This window comes from Mytilus edulis, chromosome 6 (assembly GCF_963676685.1).
Source record: "Mytilus edulis chromosome 6, xbMytEdul2.2, whole genome shotgun sequence".
In the NCBI taxonomy this organism is placed as follows: Eukaryota; Metazoa; Mollusca; class Bivalvia; order Mytilida; family Mytilidae; genus Mytilus; species Mytilus edulis.
Window position 1 is genome coordinate 59,461,243 of NC_092349.1, and position 16,509 is coordinate 59,477,751.

Sequence of the window (16,509 nt, forward strand, 5' to 3'; positions counted from 1 at the left end):
TTCGTCGAGCGGAGCGAGGCAATTTTTTTTTAAAGGATTATGGAGCCACTGAAAGCCCAAGAAGCTATAGAACAAATGATGCAAAATCATGTTTTCTGAGTGTTCCGAAGACCCTTTCATAATCTGAAAATGAAAGTTTTGTATTAATAATTTTTTGACAATATTTTGGTCTCAAAGCAAAATGTATAAATTCAGTGTAAGACTTAAGTTTCTAGGGACAACATCAAAAGACCAATGTACATGATAAAGTAAAAATGGAATTCACATAGTAAAGTCTGCAAGTTCATAACAAAATTACTGCATTACAAAAGGAATGCAACACTATCAGAATACAGAAGGGCAATCAATGAACAAAAGACAAATAAATAAGAAATATTGATCCCGAAAAATCAGGGCTACGTCTGAGGGAAAACAGAATTTGCTTCTTGCTAGGCACTCGCTGTGAACACAATTTGATATGGAGACAATCGTTTTGAAATTTCCTACATGAAGCATTTAACATATGTTAAAATAAAAGTAAGGTAAGGTTTCCTGAGACAAGATACCTCAAGTTAAATAAAACACATTTTCAGACATATCAAGTATATTTGAATAATATTTATACTTTTATTATGAAAAAAATTTGGGAAGTGTTTCGCGATTTTTTTTGGGGAAAAGATGAATTTACGAAGAATCTGGTGCCATCTCATACTTTCAATTAGACCTGTTGAGTTATCTATTATCAATACATTGCAAGTCAGGTAATTTATTTTCAAACTACCACAGAACAAACCTTTTGTTTTTGTGATTATCATGGCCGAGTTATCTATTTTCTAAATCCTCCTGACCCCCCCCCCCCCCCAGAATATCAAATGGTCGTCCCCTTATATCCGATTTCAGACTTTTCTTAACAAGTTGTATGTTGTTGATAAATACGTTTGCGTTTTAATGATCTACACAAATCATGTGGTCACAGACTTCGATATGAAGATATAATACTGTTATGTTCCACTCGTTCCGTCAGTTGAAAACGTTTGATCGTGTCAGTTTTTATGAAAATTCATGTTTGAATTGATCATTGAGTCCGGTATTTTTGTATTACTTTTTAATACACTATTCAAGATGGTGCTTTTGGGGAAAAGAAAAAAAAAGTCGAAATAATGGTGTTATAATGTCTTTATTATTTTGTTTTATATTGTAGCAGGTATATAACAGTTACTTGAATATAATGTTATAATTTTTGACAAAGTAACTGATTGTACTCTATTACAAATACAAAATCAGGGTAATCGAATGATAACGGATTGCACAAAAATACTTGAAATATTAGATTAATAATTTGTACATTTTTTGCAAAAATTGTCCCCATTCCCACTTAACGTATCTTTGGAACAAAATTTAATGCCCTTATGATGTATACTGAAACCTAGAATCAACATGTATTGTCAAATTCATAAAAATTGTATGAAAAATAAAATCAACATATATAAATCATTATCTTACCTTTAGATTTATGGGAATATGATTGGTTAACGGACTACACGTGCTGACTATATATTACATATAGGGTGCTCTAAAAAATTACATGGTTAGTTACCGTAGAGGTTAAGCAACCATATGGGGTTAGTAAGGAGTTACTTCCCTTTCAAACAAAAAAGATGCCACAAGCCTTTTTAAAAACAACACGGTGTTGAGGAAAAATCAGAAAGGATTCAACAGACGAAGAAATTGATGATGAAAGGTTGAGATAAGTTCATAAAACATAATTGAAGCTAACAAGTTGCTGTATTGTTGGCATAACAGAGTTACTTCCCTTTCAAAAAGAATTCAACAGACGAAGAAATTGATACCTGTAATGAACGATTGAAATAAAATTCATCAACAAATATAAAGCTAAAAATTTGTTTCTGTTGGCATTTGTTTTCTGTATAGACAAATGGAAGCAGGATCGTCATACTAAGTATTGAAGACTTGATCACTTTGATAGGCCGCTAGTCAAAATACCACATTTGAAGATAGTTGGTAAGATGAATTCGTTACACGATGTGCTAGTGAACTAATACGATATATATGGGGTCAGTAATTCCATATGGGGATTCGATCTTCGAAAGTTGGTTGTTGTACCCAAATTAGTACATTGTGTCAATTTGTTTTGTTCATAAATTGCCGTCAATGTTAATGTAAATGTATAATGAGGTTTTATGCGACATTAATACAAGTGAGAGGTTCAGCTAGCTATCAAACCAGGTTTAATCAATCCACCATTTTCTACATAAGAAAATGCCTGTTCCAAGTCAGGAATATGTCAGTTATTATCCATTCGTTTGATGTGCCTGAGCTTATGATTTTGCTATTTGGTAGGAGACTTTCCGTTTAGAATTTTTGCTCAAAGTTATTTATTTTTGTTATTTTACGTTTAAATAGAATTTCAGACATTCTCTTGAAAACTACCTAGAGAAATAAAATCGAATTCAAATATAAAAAAAGAAAAACAATCTGTTATGTTGTTACCCCTTTTTCTGTTATCTTTCCGAAGCGAAACTTCTGATTTCTCTTGTATGCCACAAGCAAATGCATAGCCTGTGAACTTCATATCAAACCGTGCTGGCATTTCTTTTCTGTAACACAGGAAAAAAAATCTAATAAAATAAGCTTATTTCTTCAAATATTTAAGTGTTTGATTATATAGAAAGAATAAAGTAGCAAATTTCTACAAAACACTGCAATAAACGGACGATTGATGATCACAAGTTCTAAAACAATTTGGGGTGACCTTAGTTGACTTAGAAGTGTCAGCAGATTTTGCTCCATATGCCACACCAGTCGTGTTACTTTCAAGTTAAAAAAAAGTTATTATCGGGGAAAAAAATATGTTTACGTAATATATACATGTACGCACATTGTTTCACATGCTTTATCGTTCATGTAAATTTTTGTTTAAAAAAATGTCTTTTGCTTATTTCACTTTTCAAGTGTCGACATTGATTAAACTTTTTGTACATGTAAGTATAATAGAAGTATAGACACTTTATTGCCAACGTTTGAGTAAACGCGTTTGAAGAACTATTATATTGATAGGATGGGATATTTACAATATATTTATGCCCCTTCGATAAGATGTTGAGGGTCATAACAATTTATCCCTGTCCGTCCGTCCGGATTAGGATGCATTGTTTGTCTGGCTATCACCCCCTAGAGATTTAGAGGTACAACTTTAATATTTGGTAGGATGTTCATATATATAATGAAGATGTGTTTGGCCACAGGATTCAATTAATATCAAATATTCTGAAATTGACAGGTAGTTGGACTTAGTCATATTTTGTTCAGGTGTGTCCTCAATTTTTATCTAACAGACATTGTAACAATTTCAAGTTGTATCCCAACATCACGGTTTGTCAAAATTAAATGTGGAACTATACATATGCATATGACAGAGCACAAAAGGGGGCATTGTCCATATCTAGTTTCATGTTGCTTTGTTCACAATATCGTGAGGTCCTCCTGATGTAGTTCATGTACTTTCCATCATGATTTAAAACCATTCGGACGTAAAGAATTCATATAGTGTTGTCTATAAATTTTTAATTTTATTTCTATTTTTAACAATAATCTAAAAAAATAATCTGAATTTAAAGGGGAAATGCTGACACCAGCAATGTTTGAAATTATTTTATACCAATATTGGTGTAATTTATAATTATAAAGTAATTTTTAGTAAAAACGTTTACTGATTCATGATAAAAGCATATATTTAAAGTGTAAAGTACCAATATGGCCAGTAATAGTTCATACAGAGATGCATTTTTGTTGTATAAACCGTTATTAAAAATACATATCGCTGATGTACATCCGGGTTTACCATTTTAAATTAAATGATGATATCTTGGCAGTCTGTAGCCGACAAAATATTTAATATTTATATACCGATATTGTGTTTTTTTTTAAATACGTCATTAATCTTAAAGCGGCGGAATATGACTGTTATACAAACCATCGGGGGATAACACTAATGTTTTGTTGTTTGTTGTACCGGTTCAATATTTTGGCGCTTTTCATTTGATAACACAAACATTTTTAATAATGGAATACCAAAATAGTTCTTTCATATACAATACTTTTAAAATATTTAAACTTAATATTTAAGGATTGTAAAATTTAGAATATACATGTATAATGCTTGTCACCTTAATATATTACGGAGTCATTGCATAGACATTATGCTTGTAATCAATAAAGAATTGTATATCTAACTGTAACTTGATTATTCAGTTTGTCCACTCTGCGCTCTAGGATTATAAGCTTGAATGTGGGTTCAATCAAAACTAATTTTCAATTTAGATTGTAATTTTAAAAGCTTTCTAAGGAAAAATAAACAGAAATAGTTCTATTTTTCTGTTGTACATTATCAACGAGATACACTGTTTGACTTGAAACAATGGACTTAATATTGAACTTTGTCTGGCCTGCAACGAACTTTTACATTAAATTCAATTCGTTCAGAAGTCTTGAATAACTTCAGTATGTTTGGTCGAAACCAAATGTATTTCAACGAAATAAAACACTGTATTTTTAAGATTAAAACACAATAACACATAATAGTAATGGAAAATAATATGTGAATAAAAGCAGATCATGATTATTACCCTTTCGAATCCTCGCTTTGGATTCGACTGAAGATGTGACTGATATTGTGTTCATCAGCCATATAGCAGACTGTGCAAAGATCGTAGCTGTCGCAGTGAAGACATTTCCATCGTATGCCACGCAAAGGATACGTATAACATTCATCACATGTTACGTTAGTATGTATCACTCCTGAAACAAACAGTAAAATACGTTTACTAGTGTTTACATTCATACACATCATATTATTAAAATGAATTTGCCTTTGATTGGGTGTTTTTTATTTTATTTTGTAGAACAAGAATGATAGGATAGAAGAGAAAAAATATTGGGTATACATCCACGACACTTAATCAGGATCTGCAAAATATCTGCAAATAACAAGGTGCAAAAATAACTTTTTGATGCTCTTGGTTCAATACCTTCCTTGTAAACAGAAACTATAAATCAAGGAGACTATGGAATGTGTATACATTTCGAAGTTTTTGTTTGTCATGGTGTTTGCTTTTTTCTTTGACTGATTGGTTTAAATTGGCCATGGTATCTTTTAACTTTTCTTTTACCTGCCTCTCATTGTGATATGCATATAAACGAAGTTTTGGAAATAAAGATATCACAGTTGTCGGTTTCAGGGATTAGTTATGTCTTTCTGTACGGTTTGTAAGAGTTGCAGGAACTCTTAAAAAGAGAGGCGGTATATTAAAGGATATTTTTTCCAGTATTTCTGAACACAATGATTTCCATATAACATTTAATGCATATATTTCAAAAATAAAACAATTTACACAACTACACTTTTTTCTACCTGATGTCGCATTGTCATATAAGCGAAGAACTAGCGAGTTAACTTTTTCCTCAGGTTTGTCCCATTGAACTTGAACTTCGTTTTTGGATTGGTGAATATTGACTATTGTACCAAAAGGTATTTCCTCTCGAGTTGTCTGTGTTTTTTTAACTACTCTAGAACCTATATCTATTTTTTCTGTAAATAAAAACAATAATTCAAATGTAGGTCATCCCTCGCGACATGATGTGTTCATGTACAATGTATGCGTGTATGCGCTCATGCATTATGGGCTCTGGTCTAACAGTGAATGATAATCAATACAGTTCGGATCCTCATTGCACTCATTTCAGCACCAGAATGAAATGAAAAGTAAAATAACCAAAAATACAGAATCCCACGATATATCATCAAGGGAAAGTCCATAATCTGATGGCAAAATTAAAAGCACAAACGCATCAAACGATGGATAACAACTGTCATATTCTTGACATGATACATGCATTTCCTTATGTAGAAAATGATGGATTAAATCTGGTTTTATAGCTCTCATTGTTGAGCGCTGTTCCCCTATTATTGACATTTCTACCTATTTTGTTTGTTATGTTCACACATCGTTTTCATGGAATTTGAAGCGACTGTCATACAAGTTTGAGGTTTAGCTAGCTATAAAACCAAATTTAATCCACAATTTTCTACATAAGAAAATGCGAGTACTAAAATATAAGTCATGGAAATGACATTTCCTATCCATTCGTTTGATGTGCTATATTTTTTGAATTTTCCTCGGAATTCAGTTTTTTTGTGATTTTACTTTTTTTTGTATGACAGTCGCCAACAATTCATTCAACTATATTGACATTATAGCTGCTTCAATTCCATCTATAAAATTACCGCATATGTGCAGGGAATTTTTTACACCGGTAATATACTTTTAAACCACTTCAAAGTTTACATAGTTGACAAATCTTGTGATGGCTAATTAAATGTTCATTTAGTCTTACAATATATCGAACAGTTCCTATTTGTAATTCATGGGAGCTTTATTTAATACTGATTTTGCCATGGATGAGCCCTTTATGGAAAATATTTTATATCCCAGGCATAAATTACCTTAACCGTATATGGTACAACGTTTTTAAATTTTGGGTCCTAAATACTCTTCAACTTTGTACGTGTTAGGTTTTCTTCCAATTTTGATCTGAGCGTCACTCATGAGTCTTATGTAGACGATATGCGCGTCTGGCGTATTAAATTAAAAGCTTGGAACCTTTGATAACTATTACCACGGCATAAAGGGCAAACCAGTATTAGAATCAGTATAAATTCAAGACCCCATGCATTGTTTCTATTCTAAAAGCACAAATACGGCATTTATTTTGGATCGAAGCTCTCTAAGCAAAGGCAAATGTTTTCATTTTCTCTTTATTCTCACACTTATAAAAAACCGTGAATGAAAAACGTTATAGGTGACATGCTAACACGAGTTAAAATAAAATACATGTACATGGAGAGTTTGGAGAAGTTAAATGCATTGATGACCGTCGACAGTCAACAATTTTTATCAGCTTATATAATTATTTATGTTTCTGTGTTTTAATGATATTCAGTTACGCATTCGTTCCAACTCATCCTTTTCACAATGAAAACAACAGAAAGAAATCATTCTCGATAAGCTGACATACAATATATTCGTATTTTGCCTCCGATGTGCACTCAAACGTTTGAAAACGTCATATGATAATTTAAAATGGTAGGCATGTAAACATTAAGCTTTCAAATTAAATGCTTCTTTTCTTAAATGCAACGGGGTTTAAAAACGTTGAGCAAATGTACACACGTTCAATGCTTTTACAACCCTATAACATTACTAAATAAAGCATTTAATACTTATCATTGCATTTTTCGCTAGGATCATGCAAACACGATTCCTGTTACCTGTGGACTTTATTGTTGAATGTTATGCCATCATGAATGTTATATTTTATTTTAAAAATGAAGGTTGATTTAAAAAAGATGCGGAATGACTGTTAGCAATTAAATAATTTTCACACTGTATTTTGAATAGTGTATGATAAATTTTGAAGATGTTAATTATTGAACACATTTTAAAAAATATTATGATTTTTGTTCGTTTTGCTTAGTCTTTTGCTTTATATGTTGTGTTAAGTTTACTGTCGTTTTCTTTTTCGTTTGTTTGTATGTATGTATGTATGTATGTCTGTCTGTTTTATTTTTATTTTTTTTTAGCCAAGACATAATCAGTTTATTTTCGACCTTAAATTTTCCTTATGCATCTTTCGACTCCCTTTTAATAATACTGCATACTGCCTTTTACAAACTTAAAACTGTTAAATGTGAGCGTCACCAAGGAGTTTAATTGTCACCGGACGTACCGTAATGGCAACAATAGTTTATTGCTGTTCAATAGTCATAAATTGTTTAAGAGAAACAAATATGAGTTATAAACCAAAAGCAATGGAAAGACAGCAACTATAAGAGAAAAACAACGGAACAATGGAAACAATGAACTGCAATAAGAAACCATATTCCTGAATTGGATTAGGATTTTTGAAGAAAACAAACATGCCGAATCAAGTAAACAACTAGTTAACTCAATTTTACGCTTGCCCAAATACGCTTGAACAGACTGATTTTAAGCTGTGAAATAAATTGCATGGCCTCTTTGGGACACATACCTTCATTTACATTTTGAATTGTATTGTGAACTTTTCAAAAAACTGAAATCATCTTTCATGCTTGAATAAAAAAAAAACATATGCAAATAGCGAACAGAATAAAGTTAAAATATATCATTAGTTAATACCTGTTACATAACTGCCGACTAAACGTAGTTTAAACAGCTTAACTTTTTCTTCAGGCTGCTTGTCCCATCGAACACGAGCTGTTTGTTTTGCTTTGTTGATCTTAACTATTGTGCCTACATAACTTTCTTCTTTGGATGTCCATGCTATTTTAACTACTCTTGAACCTTCTTCTTTTTCTCTATCAAGAATAATGATTATACATAGATGCTAAACTTAAGTATAAGTTATCTTGTAATTGTTCGTTATCATTAAATTTTAATTAAAAAAAGTAAGTTATCTCATTCGAGTTTATGCCAAGTTGAATCCAATGAAATTTAAATCAAACCTGAGTTCGCTCCGAACTGTACTTGCTATCTTCATTTTTGTTTTTAGGAAGTCAAAGTACACGTTCACGTACAATTTGTGTTTTTGATAGATGTATTTCTATTTGTATCCATATAATGCGTTCAGCTTTGTTCAACTTATTGTTATAGTCACTCTTATATGTTGTACTGTAATAGTCTGTCCTTGGATAGGGGAGGATTGAGCTCTCAAACATATGTTTAACATGCTTTATGTGTATGTTTAATGACAGGAGTATGTAGTTCAGCGGTTGTTGTTGGTTCATGTCTGTAATGTTTGTTTTTCGTAAACAGTTTTGAAATTAAGCCGTTAAATTTCTCAATTGAATTGTGTCATAATTTTCATGTCGGAGCCTGCAATATCTGACCACACGTTATGGGTTTTCTTTATTGGTTGCCTTACAATTGCCTAACCTTTCTTTTATGCACTTCATTACAACTTTGATGCACATATCATATCTCCTTTTCGGAACAACAAACTCATAAAATCATCAATAAGCTTTTCAGAAGAAATGTTATCTGTCAGTTAAATATTTGGCGCGTCCTTCAAAATATATAAATGAGACAGAACATTACACTGAATTAAGAAAAAGAGCGGAGTTGAAATTGCAGCTTGCATTCGGTATTCGAACTGAATTTATAGGATAATAGGCTTTCATTACTTTGAATGCAAACTGAGTTTTTGTTTAATGAAACATATCAAAACTGTGTTCATAGAAGGCTTTCTTTGGTGATCACTCCAAGTGTGAATGAGGTATTGAAATATGTTCGTTTTGTTTTTGTACCAACATTTACAAAAAAAACTTCTGAAATTGGCGTTCATTTTGTTGTTCAGGATATATCGAATTGCCTCACAGAGAGAGAGACAAACCTTCTGGAATAATTGTGTATTAGTTTTCGTCCTGATCATGCATGAAATACATGTCATTGGACTTAAAAGCAAACAACGATCAATTTATCTGGTTAAATCTCCATGTCTGATGTTGCTCGTGTCCAGTTTAATGATAACATCATTTTTATATAAGGTAGTGGCATACATGTATGTTGCAGCTAGGCAACCGAACTGAATTGATTTTCAGTAGAACAGTAGGACAGTAGCCGATGCAGTCAACAAATATTTGCTTTGATCTTAGACTGACAATTTAGTGCTTTTTTATATATCATTTCAATAATTAGTGGTTGCCAATTAGACGACCTTATGTGATGCGTATACTTCATTTTACGTTTTGTTTGTGACGGCAGTAAATTCATTTTCTTTACTAAACTCGAACCCGAACTCATCTCTTGTATTTAAAAACAAAGATCTAAAAAAAAAATCTTGAGATAAGCAATCTTAAACCACTGTCCCAGGTGTGTGTGGGGGGGGGGGGGGGGTTGCAATCCCGCTGACATGTTTTTCGTTCATTTTTTGTACATAAATTAGGCTGTTAGTTTTCTCGTTAGAATTGTTTTACATTTGTCATTTCGGGCTTGTTATAGATGACTATGCGATATGAACATTGCTCATTGTTGAAGACCGTACAGTAACCTAAATATGTTAATTTCTGTGTCAATTGGTCTCTTGTGGAGTGCAGTCTCATTGGCATTCATCCAAATCTTCTTTTTATATTTATTGGGTAATACCTGTTGGCGCATTGTTTACTAGACTCTAAACGTATATCATGAAGATCAACCTTTTCTTCAATCTGGTCCCATTGGACATACACTTCTCTTCTTAATGTCTTCACCATAACTATTGTACCTAAAGGCTTTTCTTCTTTGGGTATCCATGATTTTTTCACTACTCTTGAACCGTGTGCTATTTTTTCTTTGAATAAAACAAATTTTCGAAAAAGCTAGATAAAAGTATGTCAGGTTTAATATGTTAAGACATGTTAAAATATAAGCGTTCGTGTCTGGAATGTTTTGGGTTAAACTATAGTATTGACATGTCACTTGATATTTTAAGAATGATTAAATTAAGACTTTTACGAATACATATAAAAAAACCAACCTTTTTTTGAAAGCTATGTTTCTAAAGAGTTGATAAGATATATGAGATTTATTTGCTATTGACTTAACCATTTTATTTGGAAAGATTACAAATATTAGCTACATATGACACTGTACTGCACGTAAAACAATAACTAATACCACTTTTATAACAATTCAGATGAGTAAAATGATAACCAAAATAAGTGGGGATACAATGTAGATATTGCAGATGTGGAAGGGATATAACAGTTCCCTACGTATACATGGATCATAAATTTTCATTTGGCATGCAAAAGTGATCTTGCAGTGTTTTGTAGAGATCAATCAATCAACAACTATTCGTTGCAACCTTCCAAAATTATAAAAGTGGTATGTAATGTAACAAAAAAAAGTATTCTACAGTGATCCTAAGTCTTATTGCTTTCATCTGGTACCAAAATAAAACTTTTTGACAAAGTTATGCGTTGGAATGTTTTGTTTAACATTTGTACAACTGTATGTTCTTTCTTTATGTGCCTAAATAAGTGGTTTTTACAACAATAACTAAAATATATGAAATCCGAAACGTTTTCATATTTGAAAAGCTGATAAAAAAAAAGAAAAGAGCCAAAGTCAGGCACGGAATCAGAGCTTTGCAAGAGAAAGATTTAATCATTAATAAAAAATAATATCATAAATGTTGTAATATATTTTTTTTATTTCCAACTTATTAACCATGTTAACCATATAATAATTACTTTGTATTCCACTACACTGGTTAAAAAGAGCTCATCAAGCATCGTTGTTCGCCTTCATTCTGATACAATTACTTTGTTCAAGCGTTGCATACAATGCAAGGATTTATGTCTGAAAGACCTTTTAAGATCTTCTGGTCTCAACCAAGGTAGAAGCCAATTATTTGCTATAAGCTACAAATGACATTTTCTTAATGCGTTATATTTCATGATCGTTGTTATTTTTTTTTTAATTTATATAACTTGATGTAAAATGCAGACCTTCATATGTATTGAGTTATATGTTTTACCTTGACATTACAAATACCTAAAATATCTATTTTATATACTAGGCTCTTCGTTTTACAACGACAAGCTCACAATCAAAATTAAAAATAGAAATACATACTTCTTGGCGCATTATCTAATAAACGTAGATTAACGTTTCTTCCAACCTGCATGCTGCTTACTGTACTACTGCGTATGATTGTCCGTGATATCAAGACTACTCTTGAACTTTTCTCTTTAAATATACAATTGTTCGGAACTGTTTAAAGATTTTATGTAAAAATATTTCTTCGGGATATTTGTTAACAAGACAATAATAAAGAGATGTAATTAAAAACTTTTTGTCAAATCAAATCAAATCAAAACTGCAGAAAATAGCATTTTTCTTTTAATCATTTGGTTTTAAGAATTACATGTTTAAAGCTTTGATAGTATAAATAAGTACACTGTTTCATTTTGTTTAAAATGATTCAACCGAGAAATAATAAATTCAGGACTGTACGAAAAAAACCTCACAATAGTGAAAGTCATTTAATTATTTATTGTATGGATGACTGAAAATGACTGCTTAACCTAATTGTAATAGATATAAGAGAGATAGAACACTGAAATGCAATATTTTTTTGAATTGTTAATAATCATATTTTGAGATATTGTAAAAATCTGTAATATTACTAGAAAAGTTTGATTAATTTATACGCTAACTACATGTAGTTTGTATTAACAGATACATCCTCAATACCAGTTAATTGCTCAATAGGTTGAAAACATTTGACTACAACATGTACAATATTAGTTTTGCTTACTAAGCCGAGTCCAGTATTCGGTAAGTAGAAATAATAAATGTACGATACACCATTAGGGCCTTTTATGGAAAGTAACGAAACAGGGTAAACAAATTAGCAACTTTGATTCATTATATATATATCGCATAAACAAATTGGTAATCTTTATTCAACATATATATCATGTATATCGTGTAAACAAATTGACAACCTTGATTTACCATTTCGCATCATGCAGTCAACTTTTAATCATTTATTTAAGAATTCAGTGAAACAGGAGAATACAAAAATACAGATGATCTATGTGTTAAACCATGATATGTATATGACCGTACAAAACAGTTTTACACAGGCAGAAATACATTGTAGTTTTTATCTTAATAATGTATACATCATTTTTAGACACAACCTTACACATGAATTATATATTTTATGTTTACTGTTTGTGAATTTAATGATAAAATATCAAGGGCAATCCAAACGATAAAATAGACAACATGGTGGCAAAATAAAGGAAAAAACGTCGAATAACAAATTATATGCATAGCAAATTATAAAACAAAAAAACAAACTAAAGATTGAGTATTAAAAACTGCAGAGAAAACGGTGGTTAACTCGGGTTCCTCGGAATGGTTAGCAGTTTATAATACACTAGTGACACCTCCATATACATAGTTCAAGATTAGAGGTTAACAAATATAATTGGTGAATACCTGCTGCTGCAACTAAGCGTATATCAAGCAGGTTAACTTTTTCTTCAAGCTTGTCCCATTGCACATGAACTTCTTTTCCTGATTTCTTTACCTTGACTATTGTGCCTAACTGCATATCATCCCTCGGTGTCCATGATGTTTTTACAACTCGGGAGCGTTGTTTTATTTTTTCTGCAAATATAAGAAGTTAATCGAAAATTCCAAATATCCTTGAATCCTCCTTCATGCATTTATTTTATCTATTATTTTCGGCTTGTATATTTTTTGTATTCATTGTATAAGCATGTTGTGTTAGTGATATCTAAAATCAGGATTGGATCTTTACGTTTTTTTTTTACATGAATCAGAGTTTTTGTCTCTTTTATCACTGTTTATCTGGGGACATTTACTCGTGTTTACTCGAGGGAGTGGTCCCCGTACTGTCTCGTCTAGTAATTCGAGTGGGGGGTGGAAAAACAAATTGTTTGTCAATGAACGTCAAATAAACACACACTCAATAAACTACTCAGCATGAAATATGCATCTCTTTACGTTATGCAATTTGTCTATCAATAAATCATTATACCAATCAATCAATAAATCTACCGAACAAAAAAAATGTAGAAAACGTACGTTACATGCAAGTACAAATATAAAATCCCTACACACTATGTATGCATAGTAGTATACGTAATTTTGGTCTTGTATTGACATACCCAAAACAGAGTAAATATGTATGCTTCCTTTTGTCATTCGTTATACCTAATTCTGCAATTAATTCATGAGGTCAGTTAAAAAAAATGCGCAGTTACAGTAACTCATATAAGTGGTTAAATAACTTTTATGCGTGTACGCCATTTGCATATGCTGCTGACATTTAACAAAAACAAGTGTACATGTATATATGCAGTCAAACTGTACACCAGCAGTCAGCCATTATTGTTAAATATCTCACACTCAACTTAACAAAGTGTTCATACATACCATATCATTTTTATATTTTAATTGGATTACATTCTTAGTCGCGAACAGTCCTTTCTTTATTTCTTGTTGGTGATACTAGACTTACAACCAACTTCTTTTGAATGATGTTATTTTGTTAATGTTATTGTATATTATAAGAAATATTTAAATTCCTTTCAAATCTCTTTTTGTTGGCAATACAGATTTAACCATGAAGTATGATACATTATATCTCCACTGGGGAAAGTTTAAATATTTATAATTAAACTGTGAAGAATAGACAAATATTGCATTGTCTGAGATTAAGTGGTAGGACGTATGTCTTTAAGAAGATAAGACGATTTTCATACATACTTAATCCGTCAGGTAAAAGATCAATCGGAAAGGAATGAAAACATAGTTATTCACCTGCGTTACCTTGGTTCTTCATAACGAAATGCATATAGCAAGTCAGAATTATGGACAGTTGTTTTCCTTTCGTTTGATCTTTTGATTTCACCATTTCAGTAGGATTTTCCGTTCCTGTTACGTATTATTGTATTTACTTTTTAATAACCTAATATGGGTATGAACAAATTCAAATAATTTAGAAGCCTGTGTATTGATAAGTGAAGGCTATATTGAATCACAAAAAAATGAAATAGTTCTGTATTTGTGAATAAATTCGTAATGAATATTTTTGGTAAACATTTAAAAATGGTAATGTATGAATATAAACATTAGTAATCATGAGTATACAGTCACATACCTCCAGCATATCGATCAGTAATTGTTTCTCCAGCAAAAGTAAAAAAATGTGATAAAAAACCCTGGACTCGTGGTTCATCTTGAATTTCTGTCTATTAAAATATTTATTTCATATAAACATAATTAAACAATCATTACACCATATTTCTCAATTGTCAAACCGTCTTTATGTGTCTGTCCAAGCCAGAAATCCGTAATATAGTGTTTGTAGTTGGTTGGTTTAATAATACCTTTTACATTAATTTGCTTTGATAACTTGATTTATCTAGTTGTTGTTTTTGGCTTTCAATGAGATTTCGACCACAGCGATGTATCTTATATCAGATATTTGAGTCTATTGCTTTTTTTGTTAGTAACTGGTTTTTTTTGTGTGCTTCGTTTCGATATATTGACTTACATTTTGTAAGCACTTTGCAGCTACTTTTACATTGTGTAATGATGTCCGAGATTCTGGAAGGGTTGAGTGCTCAAAACATTTTAAAACCCTTCCACGTTTCATATGAGCTATTCAAAGTTAGGATCCTGTATTTTCGTAGTTGGTTCATCTAAATCATATATGTTTGTTGTTAAAGTTTTGTAATTTAGATTGACAAAACCTGGCTTAATTGCATGATTTCGAAAAGTAGTGAAACGACATACACTAGTCATTTTAGGGCCTTTACAGCATGTTGTTCGCTGTGAGCCAAGGCTTCATGTTGAAGACCGTATTTCGACCTATAATGGTTTACTTTTATAAATTGTGACGTGGATGGAGAGTTGTCTCATTGGCACTCCTACCACATCTTCTTATATCGATATACAATAGTATAATAAACATACAGATATGCGGTTGTTAGTTTGATAGTCGTGTTTGTCTGTGACTGGATGTGCTGGCCTTATGTCGTCAAATCCGTCTTTTCTCGATCTTTCACCTGGAGACTCCGTCTGAAAACCATCTCCTAAAGAAGAAACTGCTGTCATACCTATAAAAGAGAGGCGATATATACCAGAGGAATATTCAAATTATAATAAACTGACAACGCAATGGCTAAAAAAGAAAAAAGACAAACAGACAAACAAAAGTAAACAAACCACAACATAACTAAAACTAAAGACTGAGCAACATCAACCCAACCATAAGCTAATGATGATCAAATACATGTGCACTAGGCGTGATGCTCATGTTAATAAACCGGTTATAAGTCATACTCGGTAGGTCACATTCTTGAAAAGGGGACAGGATTGTCGTAATGACATTAGGAACATATATGCTATCATCTGTGAAATATTACATAAGGGCCAACCAACCCTTGAACATGGTAACAGCGTGCGCAGGAATGATTTTAACTTCACCCCTTTGAAATCATGGTTTAAAAGCTTTCTTGAAAAATTTTCATTTTTTTAATGTTTCACAAGTACAAAAGAATCTTAATTAAAAGCAAAAAAACCGTGTGCCATATATACTTGTGGCATATCCAAATCGTTTATTTCTTGAAATTGACTGACAACGTTTCTATTTCATAGACAAGATTTTCTAAAGTCGTTAAAAATCAGTCAATTGAACTTCATTATTATTTTAGTATAAGTGTAGAACTATCCTAATAACATTAAGAACTTATGTTTTGAATGCTTATCACGCCATTATATTTCAGTCATTTCTAGTGGACCTTGAAATCAACGGAAAAGTCATTAATGGTTCAGAATGAAAATGGTCTATATGTTGGATCTACAGGGTACGTTCCAATAGCAAAACTGAATCAATCAAATAAGTCAAAGGTCTTAGTTTTGAAATATCCATCCAGTTTTGACT

At 31.5% G+C, this 16,509-nt stretch overlaps 1 protein-coding gene across 2 annotated transcripts in view; it reads right to left on the bottom strand.

Moving 5' to 3' along the window:
- Positions 1-16,509, bottom strand: part of LOC139527996 (uncharacterized) — a 289,349-nt gene that overhangs the window by 84,175 nt on the left and 188,665 nt on the right. The window contains exons 2-10 of one of the 2 annotated variants that reach the window (XM_071323757.1): positions 15,540-15,682; positions 14,722-14,812; positions 13,032-13,202; positions 11,655-11,768; positions 10,182-10,365; positions 8,217-8,395; positions 5,411-5,587; positions 4,626-4,797; positions 2,491-2,597 (exon numbers count right to left, since the gene is read on the bottom strand). The exons of the other annotated variant lie outside the window; for it this stretch is intronic. Coding sequence (XP_071179858.1) covers positions 2,491-2,597; positions 4,626-4,797; positions 5,411-5,587; positions 8,217-8,395; positions 10,182-10,365; positions 11,655-11,768; positions 13,032-13,202; positions 14,722-14,812; positions 15,540-15,680 — 1,336 coding nt within the window. The 5' untranslated portion in view covers positions 15,681-15,682. The remainder of the gene's footprint in view (positions 1-2,490; positions 2,598-4,625; positions 4,798-5,410; positions 5,588-8,216; positions 8,396-10,181; positions 10,366-11,654; positions 11,769-13,031; positions 13,203-14,721; positions 14,813-15,539; positions 15,683-16,509) is intronic. 2 annotated transcript variants of the gene reach the window in all.